Source organism: Cherax quadricarinatus, chromosome 29 (genome assembly GCF_038502225.1).
Source record: "Cherax quadricarinatus isolate ZL_2023a chromosome 29, ASM3850222v1, whole genome shotgun sequence".
NCBI lineage: Eukaryota > Metazoa > Arthropoda > Malacostraca > Decapoda > Parastacidae > Cherax > Cherax quadricarinatus.
This window is the reverse complement of record NC_091320.1, coordinates 21,004,531-21,032,525: the sequence shown is the minus strand read 5'-3', so window position 1 is coordinate 21,032,525 and position 27,995 is coordinate 21,004,531. Positions and strand designations below refer to the sequence as shown.

Genomic DNA, 27,995 nt, shown 5'->3' with positions numbered 1-27,995 from the left:
AATTTTTTCTGTACTAAATGAAAGGAAATTCACTTTTCCTGAAGAGGATGGTATCAGTTGTAACTTGCTCAAATTACCCTATCTAGAGCCATTTATAACTTGCTCAGATTATCTAGTGTCATTTAAAACTTACTCACATTACTCTATCTAGTGCCAGACACCTACCTTCTTGGAATGTATAACATGTGCTGTGTAACTGGAAATTCCAAACTTGTGAATGTGTGTGCTTATTGTTCTCATTTCTGAACTATACAGTGGACCCCCGGTTAACGATATTTTTTCACTCCATAAGTATGTTCAGGTGCCAGTACTGACCGAATTTATTCCCATAAGGAATATTGTGAAGTAGATTAGTCCATTTCAGACCCCCAAACATACACGTACAAACGCACTTACATAAATACACTAACATAATTGGTCGCATTCGGAGGTAATCGTTATGCGGGGGTCCACTGTAATTACTGCATAATTCATTTGAGAGTGAAGTCCTAAACTGTCTTTCCCACTAAATGAAAACATGTGCTGCTCCTATCACTTTATGATTCACCTCTTCTCTTGCTGATGATATAAGGATTTACAGCACTAGATATTTCAACACTTAAAATATCCTTGATCTTAGTCATTACCAGATTTATGCCAGATCCTCATTTTAATTACCTTGGCTGAAAGAATAAAATATTAAATTGGCCTAAAGCCCTTTCCTTCCCAACTAATAAAGCATATTATTTCCACAAGTTCCAACTGTAAAGTAAAAGGACACAAGTGCAACTAATGTGACATTTTATTGTGGCAACGTTTTGCTCTCCAGGAGCTTTATCAAGCCATTACAAACAATACATGGACACAGAGGGTATTGTTTGTAATGACTTGATAAAGCTCCTGGAGAGCGAAACGTTGCCACAATAAAATGTCACATTAGTTGCACTTGTGTCCTTTTACTTTACATATTGTCGGTAATTCTACCAACTTTATTACAAGTTCCAACTGTCTGATGGATGTAAAGTAAAAGGACACAAGTGCAACTAATGTGACATTTTATTGTGGCAACGTTTCGCTCTCCAGGAGCTTTGTCAAGCCGTTACAAACAGTACATGGACACAGAGGGTATATATAGGCTCAGAGTGAGGTGCAATACTAGTGGTGGTAGTAGTAGTAGTAGTGATATAAGTTGTAGTAGTAGTAGTAATACAATATGGTAGAACAATTAACTTGCACATGAGTAAAAGGATATAAAAGCTATTACATACTTGGGTAACATAAAAATAGGTTAGACAAATATAGACTGGATAGAGAAGGCCTGTTTCAGTGTACATTCTCTGTAATGTGCTCTGTGTAGTATTAACAGGAGAGACTATGTGATGGCAGGGTTTACTGTTTTCAGGAGGATTCTTGCTAAGACTTCAGAGATAATGAAGCTGCCTTTGTTTTGTTTAATTGTATTCGAAACAGTGATTAGTGCTGATTCAAGGTACTTGCATCTGCGGAAATTAGTTTCTTTGATCACTAATTGGGCGCCCCTGAATTTCATGAGATGATTGGTGGAATTTCGGTGTTGTACACAGGCGTTGTTCAAGTTATCGTTCCTACATGCGTAAATGTGTTCATTGAGGCGGGTGTTGAGGTTTCTTGCTGTTTCACCTACATAAATCTTGTCGCAGCCTCCACAGGGTATAGTGTAAACCCCCTGCATTGGCTGATTCGTGGTGCTTTGATTTTGTTCTGGTTAGATCCTTTATTGAAGTGCTGGAAGCGATGACGACTCTAGTGTTAGCTTGTCAAAGTACTTTAGAAACGTTCAGCGCAACCTGGCTGTTGAGAAGAATTATAACTTTGTTGGGAGCGGTGTTGGTGCATGGAGAATTAATGATCCGAAGAGCTCTTTTCTTGCAGTCTTTGATGAAAAAGGAAGGAAAATGTAACTCAGTGAAGGTTTGGTGAATGTATGTACATTCCTCGTCAAGAAACTCAGGACTACAAATTCGGTATGCTCTTAGGAAAAACCCGATGATGATGTCTCTTTTGGTCTTAGTATCTTGACTGGAATAGAAGTGTGTGAGATCATTTTTATTGGTAGGTTTCTGATAAACTTGAAATCTTAGGTTGTTGTCTCTGATAGATTTTGGGTCTCCTATGTAACTAGACATATTTTAGACAAAGTCCCTCTACTTGATTTTGTTGTAGACGAACTGTACTTGCAGTACCCAAAATAGCTTGCATAATTAAGGTCTTTATAATGTAGTTTATACTGTATATGTCAGTCACCTTAATTGTATAAAATACTGTACTCCACTTTATAGAAATATAGTTTATTTGTTTAGGTAAGATCATTCGTGGTATAAGGCAAATGTCAGGATGGTGAGAATGTTTCTTTCATTCAGTATTTTCCTTGTTGGCTACTGCACCCCTGCATGCTGTCATGTCTGACCAAATGCTTGAGAACTTGAAAAAGTACTGAAAGAAGTAATGAGACTCATCCTCAGAAGTTTGTGTACCACCAAAATATTTAACATTCAGGAAAAACTCAGTATTCCAAGCAATGTGGTGGAGAGGCAACAGTAGGCATATTTGGTGAGGGAGGAAGAGGGAATGAAGTGTGGATGGTGAGGTCAATGTAAGGTGAAGGAAGAATCATTCCAGATTCTATTATGGTAAATAACTTACTGTAGTTTTACACATTACCTCTGGTAGATTCTTAATAGGAAAAGTGATGTGAAATGCCTCTGGGTTCAGTTTTATGATATAGAAAGTTTACACTACATCTTCCTCTAAACACATTTTTTTGTATTTATATTCCTTTTTGACAGTTATCATGGTGATGTTGTAAGCTCTTATGTGGTATGTTTGTTTTTATTTTTTTATTATCACACCGGCCGATTCCCACCAAGGCAGGGTGGCCCGAAAAAGAAAAACTTTCACCATCATTCACTCCATCACTGTCTTGCCAGAAGGGTGCTTTACACTACAGTTTTTAAACTGCAACATTAACACCCCTCCTTCAGAGTGCAGGCACTGTACTTCCCATCTCCAGGACTCAAGTCCGGCCTGCCGGTTTCCCTGAATCCCTTCATAAATGTTACTTTGCTCACACTCCAACAGCACGTCAAGTATTAAAAACCATTTGTCTCCATTCACTCCTATCAAACACGCTCACGCATGCCTGCTGGAAGTCCAAGCCCCTCGCACACAAAACCTCCTTTACCCCCTCCCTCCAACCCTTCCTAGGCCGACCCCTACCCCGCCTTCCTTCCACTACAGACTGATACACTCTTGAAGTTATTCTGTTTCGCTCCATTCTCTCTACATGTCCGAACCACCTCAACAACCCTTCCTCAGCCCTCTGGACAACAGTTTTGGTAATCCCGCACCTCCTCCTAACTTCCAAACTACGAATTCTCTGCATTATATTCACACCACACATTGCCCTCAGACATGACATCTCCACTGCCTCCAGCCTTCTCCTCGCTGCAACATTCATCACCCACGCTTCACACCCATATAAGAGCGTTGGTAAAACTATACTCTCATACATTCCCCTCTTTGCCTTCAAGGACAAAGTTCTTTGTCTCCACAGACTCCTAAGTGCACCACTCACTCTTTTTCCCTCATCAATTCTATGATTCACCTCATCTTTCATAGACCCATCCGCTGACACGTCCACTCCCAAATATCTGAATACGTTCACCTCCTCCATACTCTCTCCCTCCAATCTGATATTCAATCTTTCATCACCTAATCTTTTTGTTATCCTCATAACCTTACTCTTTCCTGTATTCACCTTTAATTTTCTTCTTTTGCACACCCTACCAAATTCATCCACCAATCTCTGCAACTTCTCTTCAGAATCTCCCAAGAGCACAGTGTCATCAGCAAAGAGCAGCTGTGACAACTCCCACTTTGTGTGTGATTCTTTATCTTTTAACTCCACGCCTCTTGCCAAGACCCTCGCATTTACTTCTCTTACAACCCCATCTATAAATATATTAAACAACCACGGTGACATCACACATCCTTGTCTAAGGCCTACTTTTACTGGGAAAAAATTTCCCTCTTTCCTACATACTCTAACTTGAGCCTCACTATCCTCGTAAAAACTCTTCACTGCTTTCAGTAACCTACCTCCTACACCATACACTTGCAACATCTGCCACATTGCCCCCCTATCCACCCTGTCATACGCCTTTTCCAAATCCATAAATGCCACAAAGACCTCTTTAGCCTTATCTAAATACTGTTCACTTATATGTTTCACTGTAAACACATGGTCCACACACCCCCTACCTTTCCTAAAGCCTCCTTGTTCATCTGCTATCCTATTCTCCGTCTTACTCTTAATTCTTTCAATTATAACTCTACCATACACTTTACCAGGTACACTCAACAGACTTATCCCCCTATAATTTTTGCACTCTCTTTTATCCCCTTCGCCTTTATACAAAGGAACTATGCATGCTCTCTGCCAATCCCTAGGTACCTTACCCTCTTCCATACATTTATTAAATAATTGCACCAACCACTCCAAAACTATATCCCCACCTGCTTTTAACATTTCTATCTTTATCCCATCAATCCCGGCTGCCTTACCCCCTTTCATTTTACCTACTGCCTCACGAACTTCCCCCACACTCACAACTGGCTCTTCCTCACTCCTACAAGATGTTATTCCTCCTTGCCCTATACACGAAATCACAGCTTCCCTATCTTCATCAACATTTAACAATTCCTCAAAATATTCCTTCCATCTTCCCAATACCTCTAACTCTCCATTTAATAACTCTCCTCTCCTATTTTTAACTGACAAATCAATTTGTTCTCTAGGCTTTCTTAACTTGTTAATCTCACTCCAAAACTTTTTCTTATTTTCAACAAAATTTGTTGATAACATCTCACCCACTCTCTCATTTGCTCTCTTTTTACATTGCTTCACCACTCTCTTAACCTCTCTCTTTTTCTCCATATACTCTTCCCTCCTTGCATCACTTCTACTTTGTAAAAACTTCTCATATGCTAACTTTTTCTCCCTTACTACTCTCTTTACATCATCATTCCACCAATCGCTCCTCTTCCCTCCTGCACCCACTTTCCTGTAACCACAAACTTCTGCTGAACACTCTAACACTACATTTTTAAACCTACCCCATACCTCTTCGACCCCATTGCCTATGCTCTCATTAGCCCATCTATCCTCCAATAGCTGTTTGTATCTTACCCTAACTGCCTCCTCTTTTAGTTTATAAACCTTCACCTCTCTCTTCCCTGATGCTTCTATTCTCCTTGTATCCCATCTACCTTTTACTCTCAGTGTAGCTACAACTAGAAAGTGATCTGATATATCTGTGGCCCCTCTATAAACATGTACATCCTGAAGTCTACTCAACAGTCTTTTTTCTACCAATACATAATCCAACAAACTACTGTCATTTCGCCCTACATCATATCGTGTATACTTATTTATCCTCTTTTTCTTAAAATATGTATTACCTATAACTAAACCCCTTTCTATACAAAGTTCAATCAAAGGGCTCCCATTATCATTTACACCTGGCACCCCAAACTTACCTACCACACCCTCTCTAAAAGTTTCTCCTACTTTAGCATTCAAGTCCCCTACCACAATTACTCTCTCACTTGGTTCAAAGGCTCCTATACATTCACTTAACATCTCCCAAAATCTCTCTCTCTCCTCTGCATTCCTCTCTTCTCCAGGTGCATACACGCTTATTATGACCCACTTCTCGCATCCAACCTTTACTTTAATCCACATAATTCTTGAATTTACACATTCATATTCTCTTTTCTCCTTCCATAACTGATCATTTAACATTACTGCTACCCCTTCCTTTGCTCTAACTCTCTCAGATACTCCAGATTTAATCCCATTTATTTCCCCCCACTGAAACTGCTGTGAATTATACATTCATTGTTAGTGTTAGATATACTAATAATAGCTGTGTATTTTTACTTTGTTTCTATATAGATGAAACAGCATCAGGTCGTGAGACAGAGGAATTCTTTGCTGCTCTGGGAGGAGGTTCTAATGATGATGTTGCTGATGAAGGTGCTGGTGTGGATGATGCTGCGTTTGAACGCTCAGAAGTGGTAAGTTCACCTGAATTATGTGGAATAGAACTGATAATGTCACTATATTGTGAAAACTAAATTGTGTAAGTAGTACTGAGAACAGATCCAGCATATATGAGGTTGCTGGATCAGTTCCCAATACACACACACAGTAATGTGGAACATGTTTAATATGCTGTAATATTGTAGGTGTACTATGCATTTTTGACAATTTGAAAGGATGGCAAAATACATAAAAGATCTTATTAACTGTTGTAATAAAATATAAGAAAAGGCAGGAATAGTTCACTTATGGTTTTAAGAATTTCATGCCAGATGATGACATCGATGAAAGATGAGATGTAACAGACTTAAGTCTGAGGTGAGCATATACAATAAAAGGTGTGTACATTATATATGAGGAATAATAATGTATGCTGCTAAGGTTATTGACTAAGGTATATGGTGTTGCATGCATTCAGATGTGAATATAAGTTAAAATCTAGAAATACATCGATGTGAACATCATCCACTGTTTGAAATTACAGTATAGAAAAATTAAGAATGTTTAACTTTCAGAAGAGTTATTTTATTTATAAATTATGAAATAACCTTCACATGCAAAATAGAGTATTTAGGATAAATTTCAACACATTTCTGAAAATGTTGTGAAGGCATTATAAGAATCAGTCTTATTACATATCACTAATAGTAATTATCAAAGTATGTGCTTTGCATTAGATATTTAGCAAAAAACTAGTAATAGCTTGTTGCTAGGTAAGAAAAAGTAATTGTAACTTATATAGATGCATGCATAGAGTAGTTTTTAAAACACACAATTGCCACTTGTTAATGGTTTTCTTGCTGTAGCAAAATTTAGCATTTATGGCAAAATATAATAAATTTGGTGTTTTGAAAAGCCTCTGTGGTTTTGGGAAATTTCTTTCAAGGCTTAACTGTAGATGCTTATCTTTATACAATACTTCTTCTCATGATCAAGTTAAGAATTAAAGAAAATTCTTGGAATGTGGTGTCACTGCATTACATACCTTAATTGTCTTAACATATATTCATGGGGAAGCATTAAACCCATTGGCAACATACAGTGCCTGGGGAGTAGGAGGTACTGTAGTCAGGCTTGATCTGAGGAAGGAGAGGGGTAGCTCCAATTCCTTGAATCAAGAGCCCTTCACTGGCATCAGTGCACCTTCTTCTATCTTCCATAAAAAGATTATATACCTTAAAATGCATGTGCATTTGTGTATAGACATTCACCTCGTACAGATAATTATGACACCCTTAGTCAAAAGATCTTGTTCTTGATAGACTTTTTGGTTTAGAGCAAGCATTGATTAACACCGGATTTTGTCCACAGAATGTGGTGACACTGCATCACATATTTGAAGATGGTGATGGTGTGGTCCAGACACGTATGATCGGTGAAAAGCCACTTGAACAGTCCATGCTCAACTCTGGTGTAAGTTTAATATGGTCTCTCCTTGCGGGGTAGTTTTATTAAAATAGCTGCTGCATGGCAGGTACTTGCCTGGCGTCATACCAGATATGGGGTTCGCCTCTGGGACTGGGTCTTTAGGGTTGCGAGACATTTCTCGTGACTCAAAAACTGTTTCCACATAAAAAAAAAAACATTCCTGTCTGCCCACTGTTCAGGGGTTGATATATGAGCCTGTTAACATATCTTACCAGTAATTAGACGAATAAGAAGTGTAAGACGTAGTAAGTTTAGAGTATGCTTTGCTTTTTTTATTTGTGCATCTGCTATATTTGCATTTCATCCTGGCTTGAAATATTTTGAAGTTAACTAATTAATAACATTTACTTCCTCACAGCTTTCAAAATATTTTCATAATTATGATTAGTGCAGCAAAATTTGATGAAAACAGCCAAGTATTTTCTTTGATATACCAGTAATCTCCAGGTACAAAAGTGCATTTCACAATCAGTCATTGATATATTATGAAGAAATGTATTAATATGTAAGTCTGTACCTACTTTTAAGCACTTGTGAGGGAGCTTAACATGTTGAGGATCTCAGAACCAGAGTCATATCTTTGATGCTAGACAGCATTCATGGCATGTTACTTTATCCCAGAAGAGGTTAATATTGCCCAGCAGAACCTGGACTAAGCGAATCACTACAATAATTATGTCAGCGTATAGAATATCTTGAACTTTTCTGCTCAGTTTTGTTTCCATATCCCACTTTCTGAAGACAGCCATCCAACATTATCTCCACCTTCCCAGTCGTACCGCCAGGTGCTAGCCAGAACTGCTGCCATCAATACCTCTCATTTGTTCTATTGAGAAAAATGGTTATAATCATAACCATAATTTTTAAAGGGGGGTCGACCGGTAACCCAGCAGAAAGCCTCGGTCAAATGACCAAAAGCTCCAGCTGTGGGTCATTATTTCCTGTTTCCTGACAAATCTTACCTATCTACCTATCACTTGTTCTCTCTGCCTAATGGATACCTCTATAGCTGGCAACCCATTTTCTCAATCTCTGGGTTTTTCTGAATTCTATAGTCAGCACATACGTGGTAGATCATTCTACTCATTAACCCTTTCATGGTCGACATGCCCTCTCCCAGACTTGTTCTCAGGGTCAAAAAATAATTGAAAAAAGAAAAATTTTTCTTATGAAAAAATAGAGTTTTTTTTCTAAACTTTATTAGCTAAAAAAATTTTTTTTGCCATCAATACTTACCGAGATATGGAGGCGTGAAGTTGAAAGAAATTGAACTGCATATAGCAACATCGCTGACTGCCGGTCACTCGGTAATTGTTTATTTTGTTTTCTCTACTTTTTTCTATTATTTTTTAATATTTTTTCTTTTCAAGTAACTTTTATGACCTGTGAAACCAATATGAGCACTATTTTGTAAATTTTTACTCTTTCTATACTACACAATAATTGCACAAACACTGTTGTCATTATATTGTTTACAAAACTTGTTTACACAAACGAACAATATAAAATGTTATTTATTACTATTTTTCTATATTTTATATACACATATACAGTCATTGGACATGTTTCTAGAAGTTCAGCAGCTTGTGGAAGTCTTTGAAACATGGTGTCATGCACAGTGGTGTTTTACACTCCTCACACATAAAACGAGTGTCCTTACGTTGTTGTGGGCGTTTTTTTGTATGTGCACAGATGTAATGCCTCTTCTGAGCCTTTTTCTTGAAAGCATTAGCAGGAAGTTTCACTAGGAAGTGATCACCAGCCCTCAGACGAGAAGGTAGTTGTTGATAATTTAGTGGATGGTTTTCTAATGCAGGTGTTGTTCTTTGGTACTTGAATATTATTTGTCTGATGACAGAACAAACAAAATTTGTCATATGGTGGTTTGTTTCTGGTCTTCATTTTATACATATTATAAGCATTGAGCATGGAAATGTCCAGAATACGGAAGAAGAGTTTTATGTACCATTTATAACTCTTGCGAACACAATCAACAAACCCAATCTGCATGTCACATTTGTCCACTGAACACATATTGAGGTTGTAGTCCATCACAGGTGCAGGTTTTAGAATGGGTTCATTGGTCTATTCTGCCTGCCAGTGTTTGAAAGCATTAGCAGGAAGTTTCACTAGGAAGTGATCACCAGCCCTCAGACGAGAAGGTAGTTGTTGATAATTTAGTAGGTGGTTTTCTAATGCAGGTGTTGTTCCTTGGTACTTGAATATTATTTGTCTGATGACAGAACAAACAAAATTTGTCATATGGTGGTTTGTTTCTGGTCTTCATTTTATACATATTATAAGCATTGAGCATGGAAATGTCCAGAATACGGAAGAAGAGTTTTATGTACCATTTATAACTCTTGCGAACACAATCAACAAACCCAATCTGCATGTCACATTTGTCCACTGAACACGTATTGAGGTTGTAGTCCATCACAGGTGCAGGTTTTAGAATGGGTTCATTGGTCTATTCTGCCTGCCAGTGTTTGAAAGCATTAGCAGGAAGTTTCACTAGGAAGTGATCACCAGCCCTCAGACGAGAAGGTAGTTGTTGATAATTTAGTGGATGGTTTTCTAGTGCAGGTGTTGTTCCTTGGTACTTGAATATTATTTGTCTGATGACAGAACAAACAAAATTTGTCATATGGTGGTTTGTTTCTGGTCTTCATTTTATACATATTATAAGCATTGAGCATGGAAATGTCCAGAATACGGAAGAAGAGTTTTATGTACCATTTATAACTCTTGCGAACACAATCAACAAACCCAATCTGCATGTCACATTTGTCCACTGAACACATATTGAGGTTGTAGTCCATCACAGGTGCAGGTTTTAGAATGGGTTCATTGGTCTATTCTGCCTGCCAGTGTTTGTCATTTCGTTAGGGTGAACTGATGACAACAGTGTGACATATCGTTTGTCATGCCACCGAAATGCCATGATGTCATTGGCAGCAAATGCCTGCACCTCACCTCTACGAGTGCCAGCATCAAACCTGGGCATATGCTTACGATTTCCGTGCACTGTGCCACACACCTGTCATGTTCACTCGCAAAAAATCGCTGAGTGAGGGGCTTGTGTACCAGTTATCAGTATATAATATATGCCCCTTACCAAGATATGGTTCCATCATTGTTCTAACCACATCACCAGAGATGCCCAATAACTTCCTGGTATTTTGCAATGTATTACTTCCAGTGTACACAATAATATCCAATACAAGACCACTGTAGCAGTCACAAAGCACAAACAACTTTATACCAAAGCGTTTCCTCTTGCTTGGTATGTACTGCTTGAACGACAGTCTTCCTTTGAACAGAATCAAAGACTCATCAATAACAAGCTTCCTGAAGGGATAAAAATACATACTGAACTTCTATTTCAGATACACAAACACGTTTCTAATCTTACATAACCTGTTGCTTCTGGTTTTGTCTGAGAAGTGAAGCATATGTAATAGTAGCACAAATTGATTCACTCGTATTATATCACTGAAACCTGGGGTTGCAATCAGGCGGTCTGTTGACCAGTATGATTGGACACTGTGCTTATACACATGTGGCATAAGCATTATTGTGGCAAAGAAAAGATACATCTTAGCCACAGTTGTCTCCTTCCACTGGTGTAGGCATGATTTTGGTGAAAGTATTGTGTTTGCCATGGTGTACTCGAAGTATCTGTTGCTTTCCCTGACAATAATTTCCATCAGGGGTTTGTCAAAGAATAACTCGAAACATTCTAGTTCAGTGGCATTGTTCCCAAGTGTACAAGATGACTGTATTCCACTTTAACTTTCATCAAAGTGATGGGGATTGGGAACAAAATTGTCAGCTTTCTGCCAATCCCAGGTGCAGTCTGCTGGTGGGTACTGGATATTGACAGGTGGTTGTAGAGGTTGGTGTGGTGGGTGGGTGGGGGATGGTGGCCTTTGTTGTAGTTCAGCTGAGACAGCGGCGTGTGTGCCTCACGGCTGGCACCACCACTACCACCACCAGATGCATGCACATTTTCCATCCCAATTGCAACACTATCATCTTCATTTTCACTGTTCCTGTTGTACAGCCATGGGATGTACTCCAAGATGTACTCCTTTCCCTTGGAATAGCATATGGCACACTACCAGGATATACTGTCGTATATACTGATGCTTCACTGGAGAATATTCTACTTCACTCTCGCTACTGGAACTGTTTTCAAGAGCTTGTAGTTCATATTCACTATCACTATCATCACCATTGCTCACATCTGAGTCCTGGATATGGGAAAATATAAGTTAACTCTTTCGTTCTGATACAACTGAACGTGAACAAGACGGCCCAGCACCAGAGGTGGAAGGTTGAGGGTCATCTGGATTTTCCTCACTATTACCAGTATTATGGTCATTAGTTTCAGTCACAACCTCATCAAAACCTTGAAGGTCATCTTCACTGACACTTCCACCTGTATTAGAACTGTCACTGGGGAACAAAAGTGTCCCAATTCGCCAAGGAGTGAGGAGTTTCTTACAGCGAGGCATGGTGAACAAGGTGTACTAAAATGGCGTTCTCACAATGCACCACTGGGTCCCTGAATTTTTTCCTACTGCATACACTGACTATGCAGACCTATTCTCTCACATCTAGGCCTACCAGCCTTTTCCCACTTGATTTGAAGGCACTAGAATTTATGCATACTAGTACATCAATAACCCTGGAGCATTAGACGTACAAGTACGTCGAAACCCTGAAAGGGTTAAGGATAGTTGATGGGATAGTTGATGGTAATAGTCATTTGTTCTGTTTGACTTATTGGCTCTGTACTCACAGAACAGCATATCAATAGTTCTCCATATTAAGCTGGTAAGTTATATACATGGAGGAAGAATTCTATGAATGCCTTTTGTTGGAAGGCTCCTCCATTTCTCACCAAGAGTCATACAAAAACAAGCTTCATACAGATGTAGATGTAAAAATATTTCCCCCTCTTTTGTTACTGGCACTTGCTAAGAAGTCATGGATTCCATTTACTTTAGTCTCTGGTTATTTTCAGCAGCCTTCAACAATAACGTGAAGTCCAGTAGCCTCTCAGGCTTCTCCCCCTCCCCCTTGTCCCTGAGGTCAAGGCTGGTGTTTTTATTCTGTCCATGGCCACTGAGTAAGTGATCAACAGGCTATGCTCATTGCCTAAAATCTTCCTCTGCATAAATATATGGACAGTGATAAATCACATGTGATTCACACTTATTATTGTGCCTATTATGTATACAGAACATTAAACTCCAATATCAGCCCTCTGCTCAGACTTCTCCTAGATAGCTTCTACAGAACACACAGACGTAACAATAGGCACAAAACACTTTTTGACATCCCTCGTGTCTGTCTCACACTTAGCAAAAATGCACTGCACATAAAGGGCCCTAAGATCTGGAACTCAAAAATCACCTCATCTCTCAATAACAAACCTACCCACACCATGCTAAAGCCCAACCAAATTCAAAGCAAATCCCCCAAATACTTTATTATCCCTTAACTATTAAGCCGTTTTTACAAACTTGTAAGTGTATGTTTGTATCACAAATCATACTACCTCATTTTAATAATAGAGTAAATGAACTTATTTACAAACTTAAAAAGGTATGATTGATTGTATCATAAATTGTACTACCTCATATTAATACTGTAATAGAGTACAATATAGAATATTTGTATTCTACCACTGTAAAAGAACTTAATTATGTACTTAAAAATGTAAGATTGTCATAAATTGTACTACCTCATATTAACAATAGAGTGAATATTGACTGCTTGTAGTCTACCACTCTTCACCTGTCTAGACTTAAAGTAGTCTATAAGTATTAGGTTAAGTCTGCCCGAAATGCCTCGGCATGCTAGTGGCTTTCTTTGCTCCAATCATACTATGATATGTAAACACACATTGTAACCTTAGCAAAGAAATAAATATTTTAGTTAATTTTTTTTTTTTTATTTATTTTATTCTGATAAGAGCTGTAGCTTCATTTCTCCTCAGTATTTTTGAGGATTAATGTTGGCTCCCTTCCTCAGAGCATAGGCTTCATGCATCAGAATATGGCAGGTCCTGCCATTTCAGCTTGAAGTGTTTCTAGACTGTCTTTCTGCCTAGCAGAAACAAGCTTCCAGTGTTCTCTGCTTCCAGATGCAGTGCATTCCTCTACACTCACATCCTGGCAGATGCACTCCTGAGTTGCTCAGCTTCAAAATATTGTACTCATTCTAGTGGTGATAGGATATGATAGGATTGCCTCCTTCTCTGTTTCATGGTTCCTAGGTTCCTTTCCTGGTTCTGTAGTTCTCTCCACTGTGATCAAGTGTACTGATGGTAGAATTTCTGTTCATCAGAGGTCCCACTGTAGAATACAAGGTTTTAATGAATGAAGACTCACTTGTTTACTAGGATCTGATAACCCACAAAGACTGCCCCTTCCCCTAATCAGCTGTTCTATACTGGTAGGATAGCCACTGGGCTGCTGACAAATGTATCTAGCCATAGAAATGGAAAACAACAACGGAAATGGAGGCAAATTGAATGGAAAAGCGTAATATAGTTCTTACTTATGGTGTGTCGAGTTGCGATAATAGGCTGGTTATATTACTAGTGGGTTATCAATATGTGATGCAAAAATGCATATTTCAGTTCTCAACATAATCCAGTCAACCCTTTTTTAATGACCTAGAAAGTGACTAGATAAAAAAAGTCATTAAATGAAAAATGCATTAATTCTACCTGATGTCTCCCTACCTACATACATATGTATGTACATGAATGCATGCATACATACATACATATTCTCTTTCCAAGTGAGACACCACTAGGCCTCTTTCCTTGGAGTTACTTCTCTCTTCCCATGTGAGACACCACTGTCCCTCTTTCCTCGGAGTTACTCCTCGCTTCCCACACGAGACGCCACTGTCCCTCTTCTTCCTGAAGCTCTGCTCCTCTTTGAGATATTTCCATCTTCCTCTCTTACTGTTTTCCCTCATTTTATCCCAGCATGTCCACGCTGCATCACTTGCCCTGCTTAGCATTACATGGAGTACTCATCAACCAACTTTCTATTTTATTTTGGCAAAAGAGATATTTCTAACTAGCATTCCTTGCATGACACATTTTTCTATGATAGTTTTTTAAAACTAAGAATGAAATTCTATAAGTACCAGACATTATGTTCATGGGAGAGCACTAATCCTGCTGATCACCTCCCATCCTCCAGGATGGGAGGTGATCAGGTTTGATCTGAGGAAGGGGAAGGTAGCTTCAAATTCTTGTGTCAAGAGTCCTTCACCAATATCAAGGCACTCCCCTTGAAGGTGCTGTATATAACAACAACAATAATAATAATAATAATAATAATAATAATAATAATAATAATAATAATAATAATAATAATAATAATCTTTATTTCTACAAGTACACGATACAACTTAAACAGACATGAGTCTTGTGTAAGCTGTTTGTGAAATTTATATTAGAGTATAAGAGCTACGTTCCTCCCTGTAACTCTTTGAGTCATACTCGTGAATTCACATGTTAGACTTATAGTGGACCCCCGGCTTATGATATTATTTCATTCCAGAAGTATGTTCAGGTGCCATTACTGAACGAATTTGATCCCATAAGGAATATTGTGAATTAGATTAGTCCATTTCAGACCCCCAAACATACATGTAAAAACACACTTACATAAATACACTTATAATTGGTCGCATTGGGAGCTGATCATAAAGCAGGGGTCCACTGTATTTATATTATTATTCAGTGAATCTTCAAATTAACAGACTTATATTGGGGAGAGGGTGTACATTATTGCTGATTGTCCAAAGGTTCCAAATTATAGTTTATTTTTCATGACCACAACATAAATAAATGAAGTTTGGAATCAGAGGACTTGGTCTGTAGATTCCAACGACTACCGGACACTAAAAATATTGTAACGTACACAGGAATTGTAAATAAAACGAAGCTGAAAGTACAGTAGTACTGCCATGTACAATAAAAGACTGTAGATAGTGGTGGCTGGAATTCGATTTTATTTTTCAGTCAGAGGAGCTGTAAAGCTCTGCTAGTGAAATTATAGATGGCTGAAAAGTAGATGCCTAGCACCTACAATAAACTTATGAGCATAGTCTCCAAGTTTGCCATTGCTTCGATGGATATCAGACAATGTTTGTTTCTTAGCAACATATTCCCCACACACCTGTTACACCGAGACACCAGACTCAACCTTTTTTATTAGTTCAGGTGTTTGCTTAACAATAAGATTCACACATTTATTCTTGGCACTACCACTTATTTTAGAAACCATATATAATTACACTTTACTTAGTATGTTAATAAAGTCACACAAAACTGTAAATCCAGGGAAAATTAGAGACAAAATGACAAGTGTATACATGAGGGAGCACAAACAGTAAACTGATGTGGGCAGTCTGCGGCCCTGGAAACAATGAAAACAGGCAGGTGCCATACCAAACAAACATAGGAATCATTGGATTTGGTCCATTGGTTCAGAAGATTACCGAGCACTGTCGACACTACTACTACTGACAAAATCTGGAATCTATGGGCTTTTTCCATTTTGTCTGATAATTCCAGTGTTTGTCCGGCCAACTTATTTGTTCATAGTTTCTGAAGTCCATTAAATGGGGGTCAGTTAATTTGACGTTTTATTATATGTTCATATTCAACACTGGAAACACTGTTACCATAAATATCTCTCAGGAAATGTATACTGTATTTTAGTGGTTCATTCATTGGAATAACACTAACATTTGATAAAGGTAGTGGACTGTATGTGGTACACTTACATAGAATTAATGGGACAATAAATGTTTATTAATACTGTATAATACAAAAGAAGTTGATCTTCATATCATCCAGGAACAAATTTATAGAAACATGCAGCAAAAATTTTATTCAGTGTAATACTGTATCCCACATCTACTGTATACTGTTTAGAAATAAAGACCTCTGTATTTTAAACATTTATTCCCTCTCAGGAAAGGTCCCTTGATGGTGGCAAAGGGCTCTTGCTCCGAGGAGTTGTACTTGATCTCTCCTTCCTTGAATCAAAACTGATTGCTTCTCATTCCCCCCACGTTTATTGCTTGTCATAAATATAATAATAACTGCAAAGAAATATCACAGCTGGTAGGATTCAAACTCAGATCAGCAGCTCTCCACGAATGTAACTGGCTTCCAGTGTGACACCTTAAGCCACTCAGCTACAGTGGTTTAAGTCATCAAGTTGGGAGCTAGCTACACTCATACAGAGCTTCCAATCTGGGTTTGAATGCTGCTGGCTGTAATATTTCCTTACAAATACATATAGCTAGATACTCATGTGTTCCTATGTGTGTTATATTATCTTGTATTTGTCTTCCTGGAATCTCAGCCCCATAGTCATTGAGGTGTTCCATTCTTATTGGTTGTTACCACAAAACGTTACACAGTCTCATGACATACCCACATTGCCTAAATCTACTTACACTGAATATTTCTCCTGTCTCATAGTCAATTCAATATTAAGTGTACCACTTTGCTTATACTATAACAATTAACTCCCTATATTCAGGTATTAAACAATCTAACAAATGGTGGTCTTACTACCAGACAGTTATACATCGTGTTGTGGTGTATGTGGGATATAGTCTGGACAGACAGGCACACTACAGCTGGTGAAATGCTCAAATGACACAACCACAGTGTCAGCCACAACCCCTGGAATAAGGTTTATCAGTTTAACACTCAATCAAAACCCAATACTGTAAATGACTTGTGGTGCCTCGTGAATGCTCTGATTGCCTCCTACACTTCTCTTGTGTGTATTTTAGAAAATTTGGCATATGTGTAAATATAAATTTATTCTATGACAGCAGGATATATTTCATGTGTATGTAAAAGATTCTACTTCTGTAGGAAATTTTTTAAGTACCATTATATATTATAAATTTCATGATGACATTGAACTTTGTGCTCCCATGGGATAGCTCATATGTGATTTCAAGAGCTTCTCATATGGCATTAGCCTCCTAGTGGTGAGCTTCTGTAACTGGACCTGAATGATTCTCATTCATCTCGCCATTTAGCTGGGAGCTGGTCCTGTCTCACCTACATTAAGGATCCAAAGATGATTTGAACTTCATTGTTGCTTTAATTTATCAAAAAAGTTCATTTATTATTTAGAATCATAGTACTGTATTGTCTTATGGTTTTTTTTATTAGCAAAAATAAGTTAAATAGGCTTCAGACACTACAGACTCTCACATGCTGTGTAGCCCATATTTTAATATACATATTTACTTTGTGGGTGAGCATTAAACCCATAGGGTTCATATAGTGCCTAGGGAAATAGGAGGCAATCTTTTTCAATGCAAGGAAAGGGAGGAAAACCCAATTCTTTGCATCAAGAGCCTTTCATGGGCATCAGGGCATCTCCGGTGAAAGGGGTCGGGTCCCTAGTCTGTTGTTGCCTTTATTTCTAAATGAATTTGTTCAGCATTTCTTTGTTTTTCTCTGTTAGACTCTTGAATGTCTAAACATAATATATTGCTCATTGTATTGTGCCCCTGTCCTATTGTGACTTATATTTTATGTGACTCCAGTATAATGCTATATACATTTACAGTAACAAAGAGAAAAATATATTATTACTGCATAATTAACTTCACTCTATAATATATGTTTGTAGCTAAACTAGGCATTTATATGCACTATATATATTCCGGCTTGGAAATCATTTTTCGCACTGCTTTTCTTTAACCCTTAAACTATCCAAACATAGATCTGTGTTCACTTGCGTAGCACTCTGAATGTAGATCTACTTTTTTTTTTGTACTTGAAAGCATGTAAAATAAAACGTAGATCTACATTTGGAGTGCTACGCGAGTGAACATAGATCTATGTTTGGACAGTTTAAGGGTTAATATAATAATCTCCAGTCTGCATATTGTCCATGGAAAACAGCTATATTATGTTAATATTATACTGGTGAATTATCATACAGTATCTATATCAGTCTTAATTTGATTTTATTCAAAGTTATTATCAGAATAAAATAAGCAATGATGAAAATCAAATCGCATTTGAGATGGGACAGACTAATCTGGGGCGTGTAGGATCTGTTTGCTCAAAGCCACATTATAACAGCAACTTTTAACTATTTTTGGTGTGGATAAAATGGTTATCAAATTTATACAGTAGTTATATATTTTTTTTTATTTTAGCTGTAGCATGTATTTCTTTTTATTATATTAGATTGATGGTGTAAAAACATTCATGCTAAAGTTGCCACACTGTTGATCTGTTGTTCAGTTAAATAAACAGTATTTATTTTTAATTTCTAAGGCATTCCTGTAGGAAGGTTGATAAAATTGACTGTATTTGGTAATTTCATTATGGCAAGAAATACACAGATGGCTGAGTATAGGCATTATGATTGATGTGTTCAGTCTCAAAATGTTTCTTACACATAACTGAGGTCATGTGTAAGACTGATGTAATACAGCGGAACCTCAGCTTACGAATGCCCCACCATGCAAATTTTTCAGGACATGAACCATCATTCAGTCGATTTTTTGCTTCTGGATACGAATGAAATTTCAGGATGCGAACTTCTCCCTCAAGGGAAGTTCCTTAAATAAATAAATAAAATATTTATTTCTTTGCAAAGGTTACAATGTGTGTTTATATATCATAATATGATTGGAGCGATGAAAGCCTCTATCATGCTGAGGCATTTCGGGCAGACTTAACCTAATACTAATAGACTACTTAAGTCCAGACAGGTGAAAAGTGTACTAGTAGTGGTTACCAATGTTTTGCTGTTAGTGGTGCCAACTACTGGCAGCCTTTTGAAGTTTCTCCTGTTACCATTATTATTGTATTATTATTATTGTTATAATAATAATGATTATTATTAACCCTTTGAGGGTCGACAGGCCCTCTCCGAGACTCGTTCTCAGGGTCGGCCAAATTAAAAAAAAAAAAAATTTCTTATGAAAAGATAGAGAATCTTTTCCCGATCAAATGACACCAAAAATATGAAATTTGATGGAAAACTTACGGAATTATGCTCTCGCGAAGTTAGCGGTCTCGGCGATGTTTACGGATCAGCGATTTTGCCCACTTTGAGCCCTATTTTCGGCCAGTTCCACTGTACTAGTTGACAAAAAACATGAATATTTCGCTAGAACTCCACTTTTTCTATTGAATGAGTGCAAGAAACCACCCATTTACCAATTTCAACTATCCAGTACAGTGGTCAGAATTTAGCAATTTTGCCAATTTCACACAAATTTCAAAAGATGCCAATTTCAGAATAGGGTCCAGAACAAACAAGAAATACATTCCTGGCACTAAAATGGCATTTCCTCTGTTCATTAGTCACGTCTCAAGGCCCCTCTCACATTCTTTTGCTTTCCACTTTGAATTTTTATTCTCACAAAAAATAGAAAATTTACTGTTATGCAGACTGCTGCATTAGTGTAAAAATGATATGAATCATATTGGCGCACTTGCAAAAGAATATTAGACTCACCAGTTGACGTGTATTGGATGCTTGGCATGATTTGTTTACTTTTGAACTTTGGTAAAAATCGAACATTTCTGCTACTTTGAGCTCAATTTCAAGGTACTTTTCATTGTAAAACCAGTCAAAATCATCTCAATTTCTATGATATGCCTTCCATTCTGTAAATTGAGACCAAGAAAACTAGAATTCAACAATAAATACCATACGAAAATACAGTGCAAAGTCGCTGTTTTATTCCAAAAAAACGGTCAAAGTTTTTTCTTTCTCATTATGCACTGTATGCTGCAGGATTTTTTTTATACCATGCACACTGACCACATAGACCCATTCTTTCATATGGAGGCCTACCAGCTTTCTCCCACTAGATTTCAGGGCGCTAGAATTTAGGCGTACTAGTACGTCAAAAACCCTGGGTCGTAAGCCGTACTAGTACATTCGAAACCCTCAAAGGGTTAATGATTATAATAATGATTATTATTATAATAATGATTATTATTATTATTATTATTATTATTATTATTAGTAGTAGTAGTAGTAGTAGTAGTGGTGGTGGTAGTACGTACATGGTGAGGGGCTCTTGATCTAGGTCATTAAATTAATAATAATGATAATTATTATAATATAATACATATGTACTAAAAATTATGATAAGATATAATAATAATTACGTATAATAAATAATAATATAATAATAACAATAATACTATGTACGTACTGTGTATAATTTAGTTTGACAACACCACCACCAGATAGCAGTGTCAATCAAAACAATGCTCACCAATGCACATGTGCATTGGTGAGCAAGGAATTCTTGTGATTTCCTCTGCAAGGAATTTTCGTGATTTCCTTATGTTTCGTGCAGTTAATTTGCCAGATTTATTTCTAACCATGGGCCCTAAGAAAGCAAGTGCAAAAGGACAGTGCCAACAAGAAAAAGAGGATGATTTGCATGGAATTAAAGCAAGAAATCATTGATAAGCACAGACTAGGTACGTAGTATAGTGAGATAAACATAAAAATTGTACATAGCGACCACTCTCGTGACCGCAATCCTCCTCTCTCCGCCGTCCACATAATGACATATTTTATTCATTCTAGAGTGTATATCAGGTTTCAGTATTATTTATTTTGTTTATGTCATACTAGATGAATTATGATAGATAAATAAGCCATAGAGTTGATATTAGGGTTATTTTGTCATGCCTCCGGAGAGCAGGAATTCAGCTGCAATGAATAAATTTCATTTCAGTTAATTTAAATGAAGAAAATTGACCTACCATACGAACAAATCAGGATATGAACAAGTCCATGGAACGGATTAAATTCGTAAGTCGAGGTTCCACTGTATTATAAGACTGAATAGGATATTAATAGGCTTTTATCTATACAATATTTTTTTAATTTATTTTACAAGCAAATTTCGAACTAGTTGAATGCAAAGCTTTTTATTGGTTCCCTGCTTTTTGATCAATGATTGCCCTGTTCTTTCCACTCTTAAAACATTGAACCCTCTTAATATAAATAATTGTTTCTAATATTTTATTTTATGATTATTAATTATGTATTTATTTTATTCCCTCGTCCATTTAATGCACCTATTGATTGTGGCTTTATATCTCTCTACAAACAACAGGATGAAGGACAGGTAAATATACAGGCCTACCGAGGCTGCGCAGTTGGTTACATATTGCTTCTTGTGCATCACCGCCACTTGGCTCCACTCTGCTATTTATGCCTTCTGTAATCTGGTATTGCTTTTCATATATCATGAAAATTTAAATTACTCCATTTAGTTTTGTTGATAGATTAAACAAGAGAAAAACTAATTTGCTCACAGCACTGCAGTATTAACATTAGCTACGTGTATTTATGCTGACTCAATTTATAAATGCTAGTTTTGTTTCTAGAATAAACGTGTCGAAGAATTTTATTAAAAAGGCTAATAAAAAAAATTGTATCTAGGGGTAACTCAGTAGCAGTCAACTTGGTTGTACTCGCATTGTAATTAGCAACCCACGTATAAATGGGGCTTGGGGTCTTGTAGAGAATGCATTAAATGTATCTGTGATTTGAATAATTATTGTCCATAGATAACTGATACAGCAACTTAAGCAGTTTGAGAACATTACATAGCAAAGTTACGACATTACTTTTTGTTCCGACTCACAGCGATTTATCAAAGAAAGAAATATAGTAGTAGATTTAAGTTGCTGATTCAAAGTCTCTTAAATAAGCTTAAATTATTATTTATTTGTGCATACAATATTGCTTCAGACTGTAAGAAAAATAAAATATAATAATTTTTATAGCACAAGTGTTCTCATGGAGGTGGCTGGTGCACATTTAAAGTAAACGTATCCAATTAAAAACAAAGAAATATTGATTTAAAAAAAAGCAGTGTTCTTGTTGCTGTCTTTGCTAATAATTCATTATTCTGTAATAAAATACTGTAGAAGAAAAGTTTTTTGACAGTCCAATATTTGAGAGCAACAAGGACAACAGCAAAAGATAAAATATGTAATCTGTAATTGGCACTGTTTCTCACCTTCTCTTGCACTCTTCTTTAACCTTATTTGCTGTTCTTCAGAATCATTTGTATTATTGCTTCATTTAAACTTCCTTAGCTTTATTTACTCCTCTTTCAGCTTCATTTGGTGTGTTATTCTGCTTCATTTGTAGTTATTCAGGTTGTTACATTTTTGGGTCGATTACAGACTCACAGGCCTCCATATCTAGCTTCTTTAACCCACATATTAGTACAAAAAGAAAAATGAAAGTTTCTCTTTTTAAATTTAGTAATTTATACAGGAGAAGGGGTTACTAGCCCCTTGCTCCTGGCATTTTAGTCGCCTCTTACAACACGCATAGCTTACGGAGGAAGAAATCTGTTCCACTTCCCCATGGAGATAAGAGGAAATAAACAAGAACAAGAACTAGTATGAAAATAGAAGAAAACCCAGAGGGGTGTGTATATATATGCTTGTACATGTATGTGTAGCGTGACCTACGTGTAAGTAGAAGTAGCAAGACGTACCTGAAACCTTGCATGTTTATGAGACAGAAAAATGGACACCAGCAATCCTACCATCATGTAAAACAATTACAGGCTTTCGTTTTACACTCACTTGGCAGGACGGTAGTACCTCCCTGGGCGGTTGCTGTCTACCAACCTACTATCTAGAACATAGATATTCTTTCTTTCTTTCAACACACTGGCCGTATGCCACAGAGGCGGGGTGGCCCAAAAGGAAAAACAAAAGTTTCTCCTTTCACATTTAGTAATATATACAGGAGAAGGGGTTCATAGCCCCTTGCTCCCGGCATTTTAGTCGCTTCTTATGACACACATGGCTTATGGAGGAAGATTTCTGTTCCACTTCCCCATGGAGATAAGAGGAAATAAACAAGAACAAGAACTAGAAAGAAAATAGAAGAAAACCCAGAGGGGTGTGTATATATATGCTTATACATGTATGTGTAGTGCGACCTAAGTGTAAGTAGAAGTAGCAAGATGTACCTGAAATCTTGCATGTTTATGAGACAGAAAAAAGACACCAGCAATCCTACCATCATGTACAACAATTACAGGCTCTCGTTTTATGCTCACTTGGCAGGACGGTAGTACCTCCCTGGGCAGTTGCTGTCTACAAACGTAGTACCTATAATATATATATATATATATATATATATATATATATATATATATATATATATATATATATATATATATATATATATATATATATATATATATATATATATATATATATATATATATATATATTGTAGGTAGTAGGTTGGTAGACAGCAACCGCCCAGGGAGGTACTACCGTCCTGCCAAGTGAGTGTAAAACGAAAGCCTGTAATTGTATTACATGATGGTAGGATTGCTGGTGTCTTTTGTCTGTCTCATAAATATGCAAGATTATAGGTAAGTCTTGCTACTTCTACTTACACTTAGGTCACACTACACATACATGTACAACCATATATATACACACCCCTCTGGGTTTTCTTCTATTTTCTTTCTAATTCTTGTTCTTGTTTATTTCCTCTTATCTCCATGGGGAAGTGGAACAGAATTCTTCCTCTGTAAGCCATGCGTGTCGTAAGAGGCGACTAAAATGCCGGGAGCAAGGGGCTAGTAACCCCTTCTCCTGTATATATTACTAAATTTAAAAGGAGAAACTTCAGTTTTTTCTTTTGGGCCACCCCACCTCAGTGGGATACGGCTGGTACGTTGAAAGAAAGAATATATATATATATATATATATATATATATATATATATATATATATATATATATATATATATATAAGAAAGAAAGAATATATATATATATATATATATATATATATATATATATATATATATATATATATATATATATATATATATATATATATATATATATATATATATATAGAGAGAGAGAGAGAGAGAGAGAGAGAGAGAGATTTTTAGAGAGAGATAGAGATATATATTTTTTTTAGAGAGAGATAGAGATATGTATATGCATCTATGCATGCATAGAGATATATATATATCTATAGATATATATATATAGAGATATATATAGAGAGAGATATTTATATATAGAGAGAGATATAGATAGATAGAGAGAGGATGTAAAACTCACATTCTCACAGACAGAAAACATAAGATAATCACATTGTTAAAATGAACTAATTTGTTATTACTCCTCTGTTTTCTTGTCTCTTAAATATTTATAATTTATTTTCCATAATATATACCAAAATGTGCTATTTTAAATACCACTTCAAAATATTTACAAAACATATAAACATTATTTTTATTGTGGATTGTCTGTAAATAATACTATCTGAGTTTTTTAACATGAGATTGATCAAGTTCTGTGAAAATACAAGCTAACTGTACTTGATAGTCCACAATAACTCAGATTATTATTAAATATTTAAATGTTACAAAATAGTCATTTCATGCATTAAAATACTTGTGCATGAACATTAGCCAGAACTCTCCTGCTGGTATCTACATAATAAGATTTATTTCCACTATTCTTAACCTTCATTTGCATTGCCCTTTAGCTTCAATTAACCTAATTTTTAGCTTCACTTTTTCTGTTCTTCAGCTACACTGGCACTGTCCTTTTCAGCTTCACCTATTCTTTTCTTCAGTTTTCTTTAAACTGTTGATCAACTTTTTTTTACTGTGATCTTCTTTATCTTCATTTGCATTGTTCTTCAGCTTCATTTACACTATTTCTTATCATCTCATGTACTGTTTCTCATATTGTCTTACTTTAAATAGTGTACCTCCATGCATGAGTTCGTAACTGCTTCTGTGTATAGTCATTCCCTGTTTTACGTAATTTCAGCCTATGTCAAATTCGTCTTTACGTCACTTTTCTAGAGTAAATTTCAGTGAACATCATTATGTCTGACTTTACATCATTCAGCAGTGTCATCTACATCATAATTTTTTTAATTGTGTTCATTATTCTTTAAAAAATATGACTACAATGTGTTTTTTGTGACTTAAGGTTTAGTGACCTTTAAGGTTTCAGGAGTTACTTATGCTAGCTTTACGGTGTTTGTCATCATTTTAAGGCATTTTTAAGGCATTATGTCTGGTTTATGTCAAAAACTGGGGTATGTCACGGCTCTCTGAACAAATTAATGATGTAGGGCGGGGTATGACTGTATTTGTCTTGAGCCTATCCCTGTATAGTTAATATTTGTTTATTGTTACCATTTGCTTTGACAACCTTGCTACCAGCTTCCTTAACAACAACACAGCAAGATGTAGTGGCATTAAATAAGTGTGGTTCATCACTCTAGGCAGGATCAAAATTAGGTTTTGCTGCTTAAGTAGCAGCCCTTATCCACCCATCCTGTGGATGGTAGCACTAGAACGTGGATTTACTGTAAGCCTTGAAGCTAGGCCCTAATTATAAAAAAATGTAAATATTTAAGGAAGGAATGAAACCCTTTATAGTACATTTATCAAGACTGTCTGTGATTTTGATCAAGTTATGGTAGATGAAATAGTACAGGTGCTCCTCAACTTATAGTGGGGTTACGTTCTGACGAAACCATCGTAAGTCAAAAATATCATGGGTCAAATATGAATATGATATGTTAAATAAATAACTACTGTACTGTCACAGAATAAGTAAATAAACAAATAATTACTGTAACTAATGCCTAGGCATAATAGAGGCTCTCTTTGCAATGCAACCCATTATTGTAAATACATAATCTCAATGTACTATTTGCAAAGACATAAATAAATAAACTAACTAAATATCAGTAGTATAGAAAAGCAAATAAATGAATACAGGTTATGGACTTCCTGCTGTCATGCTGGGTAATTATCTTGAGTTTCATCTCCAAAGTAATTGCTTTTGCACCATTATAAGGTCAAAATATCATAAGTCAAACCACCATAAGTCGAGAAGTACCTGTGTTGATTTCTTGCCTTCGTGAAACATTCAAAGGGAATTTCATAGAGGAATTTTTTTTTTAGTATGGTTTCTAGGATGCTTTACAATCAAAACTCAACAGTCTTGAACAGCCAGGCTCGAGAACTTTCCAAGTAGTACTTTGGTGAATCAGTTGCCATTGTAGCCTCACTGAGTCTTACCACATGCATCACTTTTGGCATTTGATAGTCTCATGTATAAAAAACAATTCTGTCCATCACAAGCATCAGCACTTGAAAGAAGTGTAAAATAATGCTTATAATCGCCCATAAATGTATAAATGCAGCAAATATATACAGTAGTAGGAAAGACACGTTGACTAATAGTAACTTATAAATAAACAGTTCTTGATATATGTACTATTATTATTATTACATCATTATTATATTCACAAGAAAGTGCTAAGGAAAAAATTATAAATTAATATAGCAATAAATTCTCCAAACTCTAATTTTAATTTTGGTGTTTCTCATATTTGAATTCTGAATGACTACTTTAAAGATCTTTTTCCTTTTTTTGAGTTCTGAATGACTATCTTAAAGATTTTATATAAGAATGATGATAATAGTGTTGGCAGGTACTTGTGTGGCAAAATGAGTTTTGATAGATTGTTAGATCAGATTACAGCATTCAGTTATATTTCGTTGGATTAGTAAGTCTGAACTCTTCCTTGATTTTACTACTCAGTATTATAAATACAGTATTGTATTGTACCATGTCATTCTATGATTGAAGTACAGTAAACCCTCATTATAGCACCTAACCTTAAAAGACTTTTGAAATGTGGAACAAAATCCACTGAGTCAGTTGATTTGGAAACAGTGAACAAAGTGTGATATTTACTGAAGTGACTGTTATTGTTACAATCACAACAAAATCTCATTTCCACAATAATTACAGTTCTGTTAAAGGTAAATCATGAGTTTATACCTAATAACATTAATAAAAGTTATAGTAATTTCATTCAATTTTTTAAATATTTTACAAATTTAGTTACTTCTCATATATTGCATGAAAACTTTCACATTTGGTTGCAGTGTTCTTGTTTATTTGCTTTTGCTGATTGAACAAGTGTATTACTCTAGTAACACTTTTCAGTGGTGCACTTGGGACTTACTGTTGTATCTCCTCTCACAACTTGAAAATTAATACCACTTTATTTGTTATCTTTCACGACGTCTTAATATTATGGCTTTCCTGTTAATTCTCTGGAATATTCCTAAATATTGTGACTGGGTGTGGAGCTACATTCGCTATTTGGGAATGGCTTATTTGGTTTTCCCATTAATGGATTGATCTTAAAACTATATAACCAAGAGACAGTAATGGAAAATTTATTACATTCAGGACATCAGTGTAGTATAGTAGCATTATTTACACTTAAATTTTAATATAACATACAGTACGGTATCTGCATAAATTAATAGCG

At 36.2% G+C, this 27,995-nt stretch overlaps 1 protein-coding gene across 5 annotated transcripts in view; it reads left to right on the top strand.

Annotated features, from left to right (window-relative positions):
- Positions 1 to 27,995, top strand: part of Gel (Gelsolin) — a 534,558-nt gene that overhangs the window by 390,121 nt on the left and 116,442 nt on the right. For all 5 annotated transcript variants that reach the window (XR_008407326.2, XM_053779357.2, XM_053779356.2 and 2 more), the window contains exons 7-8: positions 5,975 to 6,096; positions 7,433 to 7,534. Coding sequence is in view for 4 of the 5 variants with exons in the window: in XM_053779357.2 (XP_053635332.1) it covers positions 5,975 to 6,096; positions 7,433 to 7,534 (224 nt within the window). In the remaining variant the exon portion in view is untranslated. The remainder of the gene's footprint in view (positions 1 to 5,974; positions 6,097 to 7,432; positions 7,535 to 27,995) is intronic.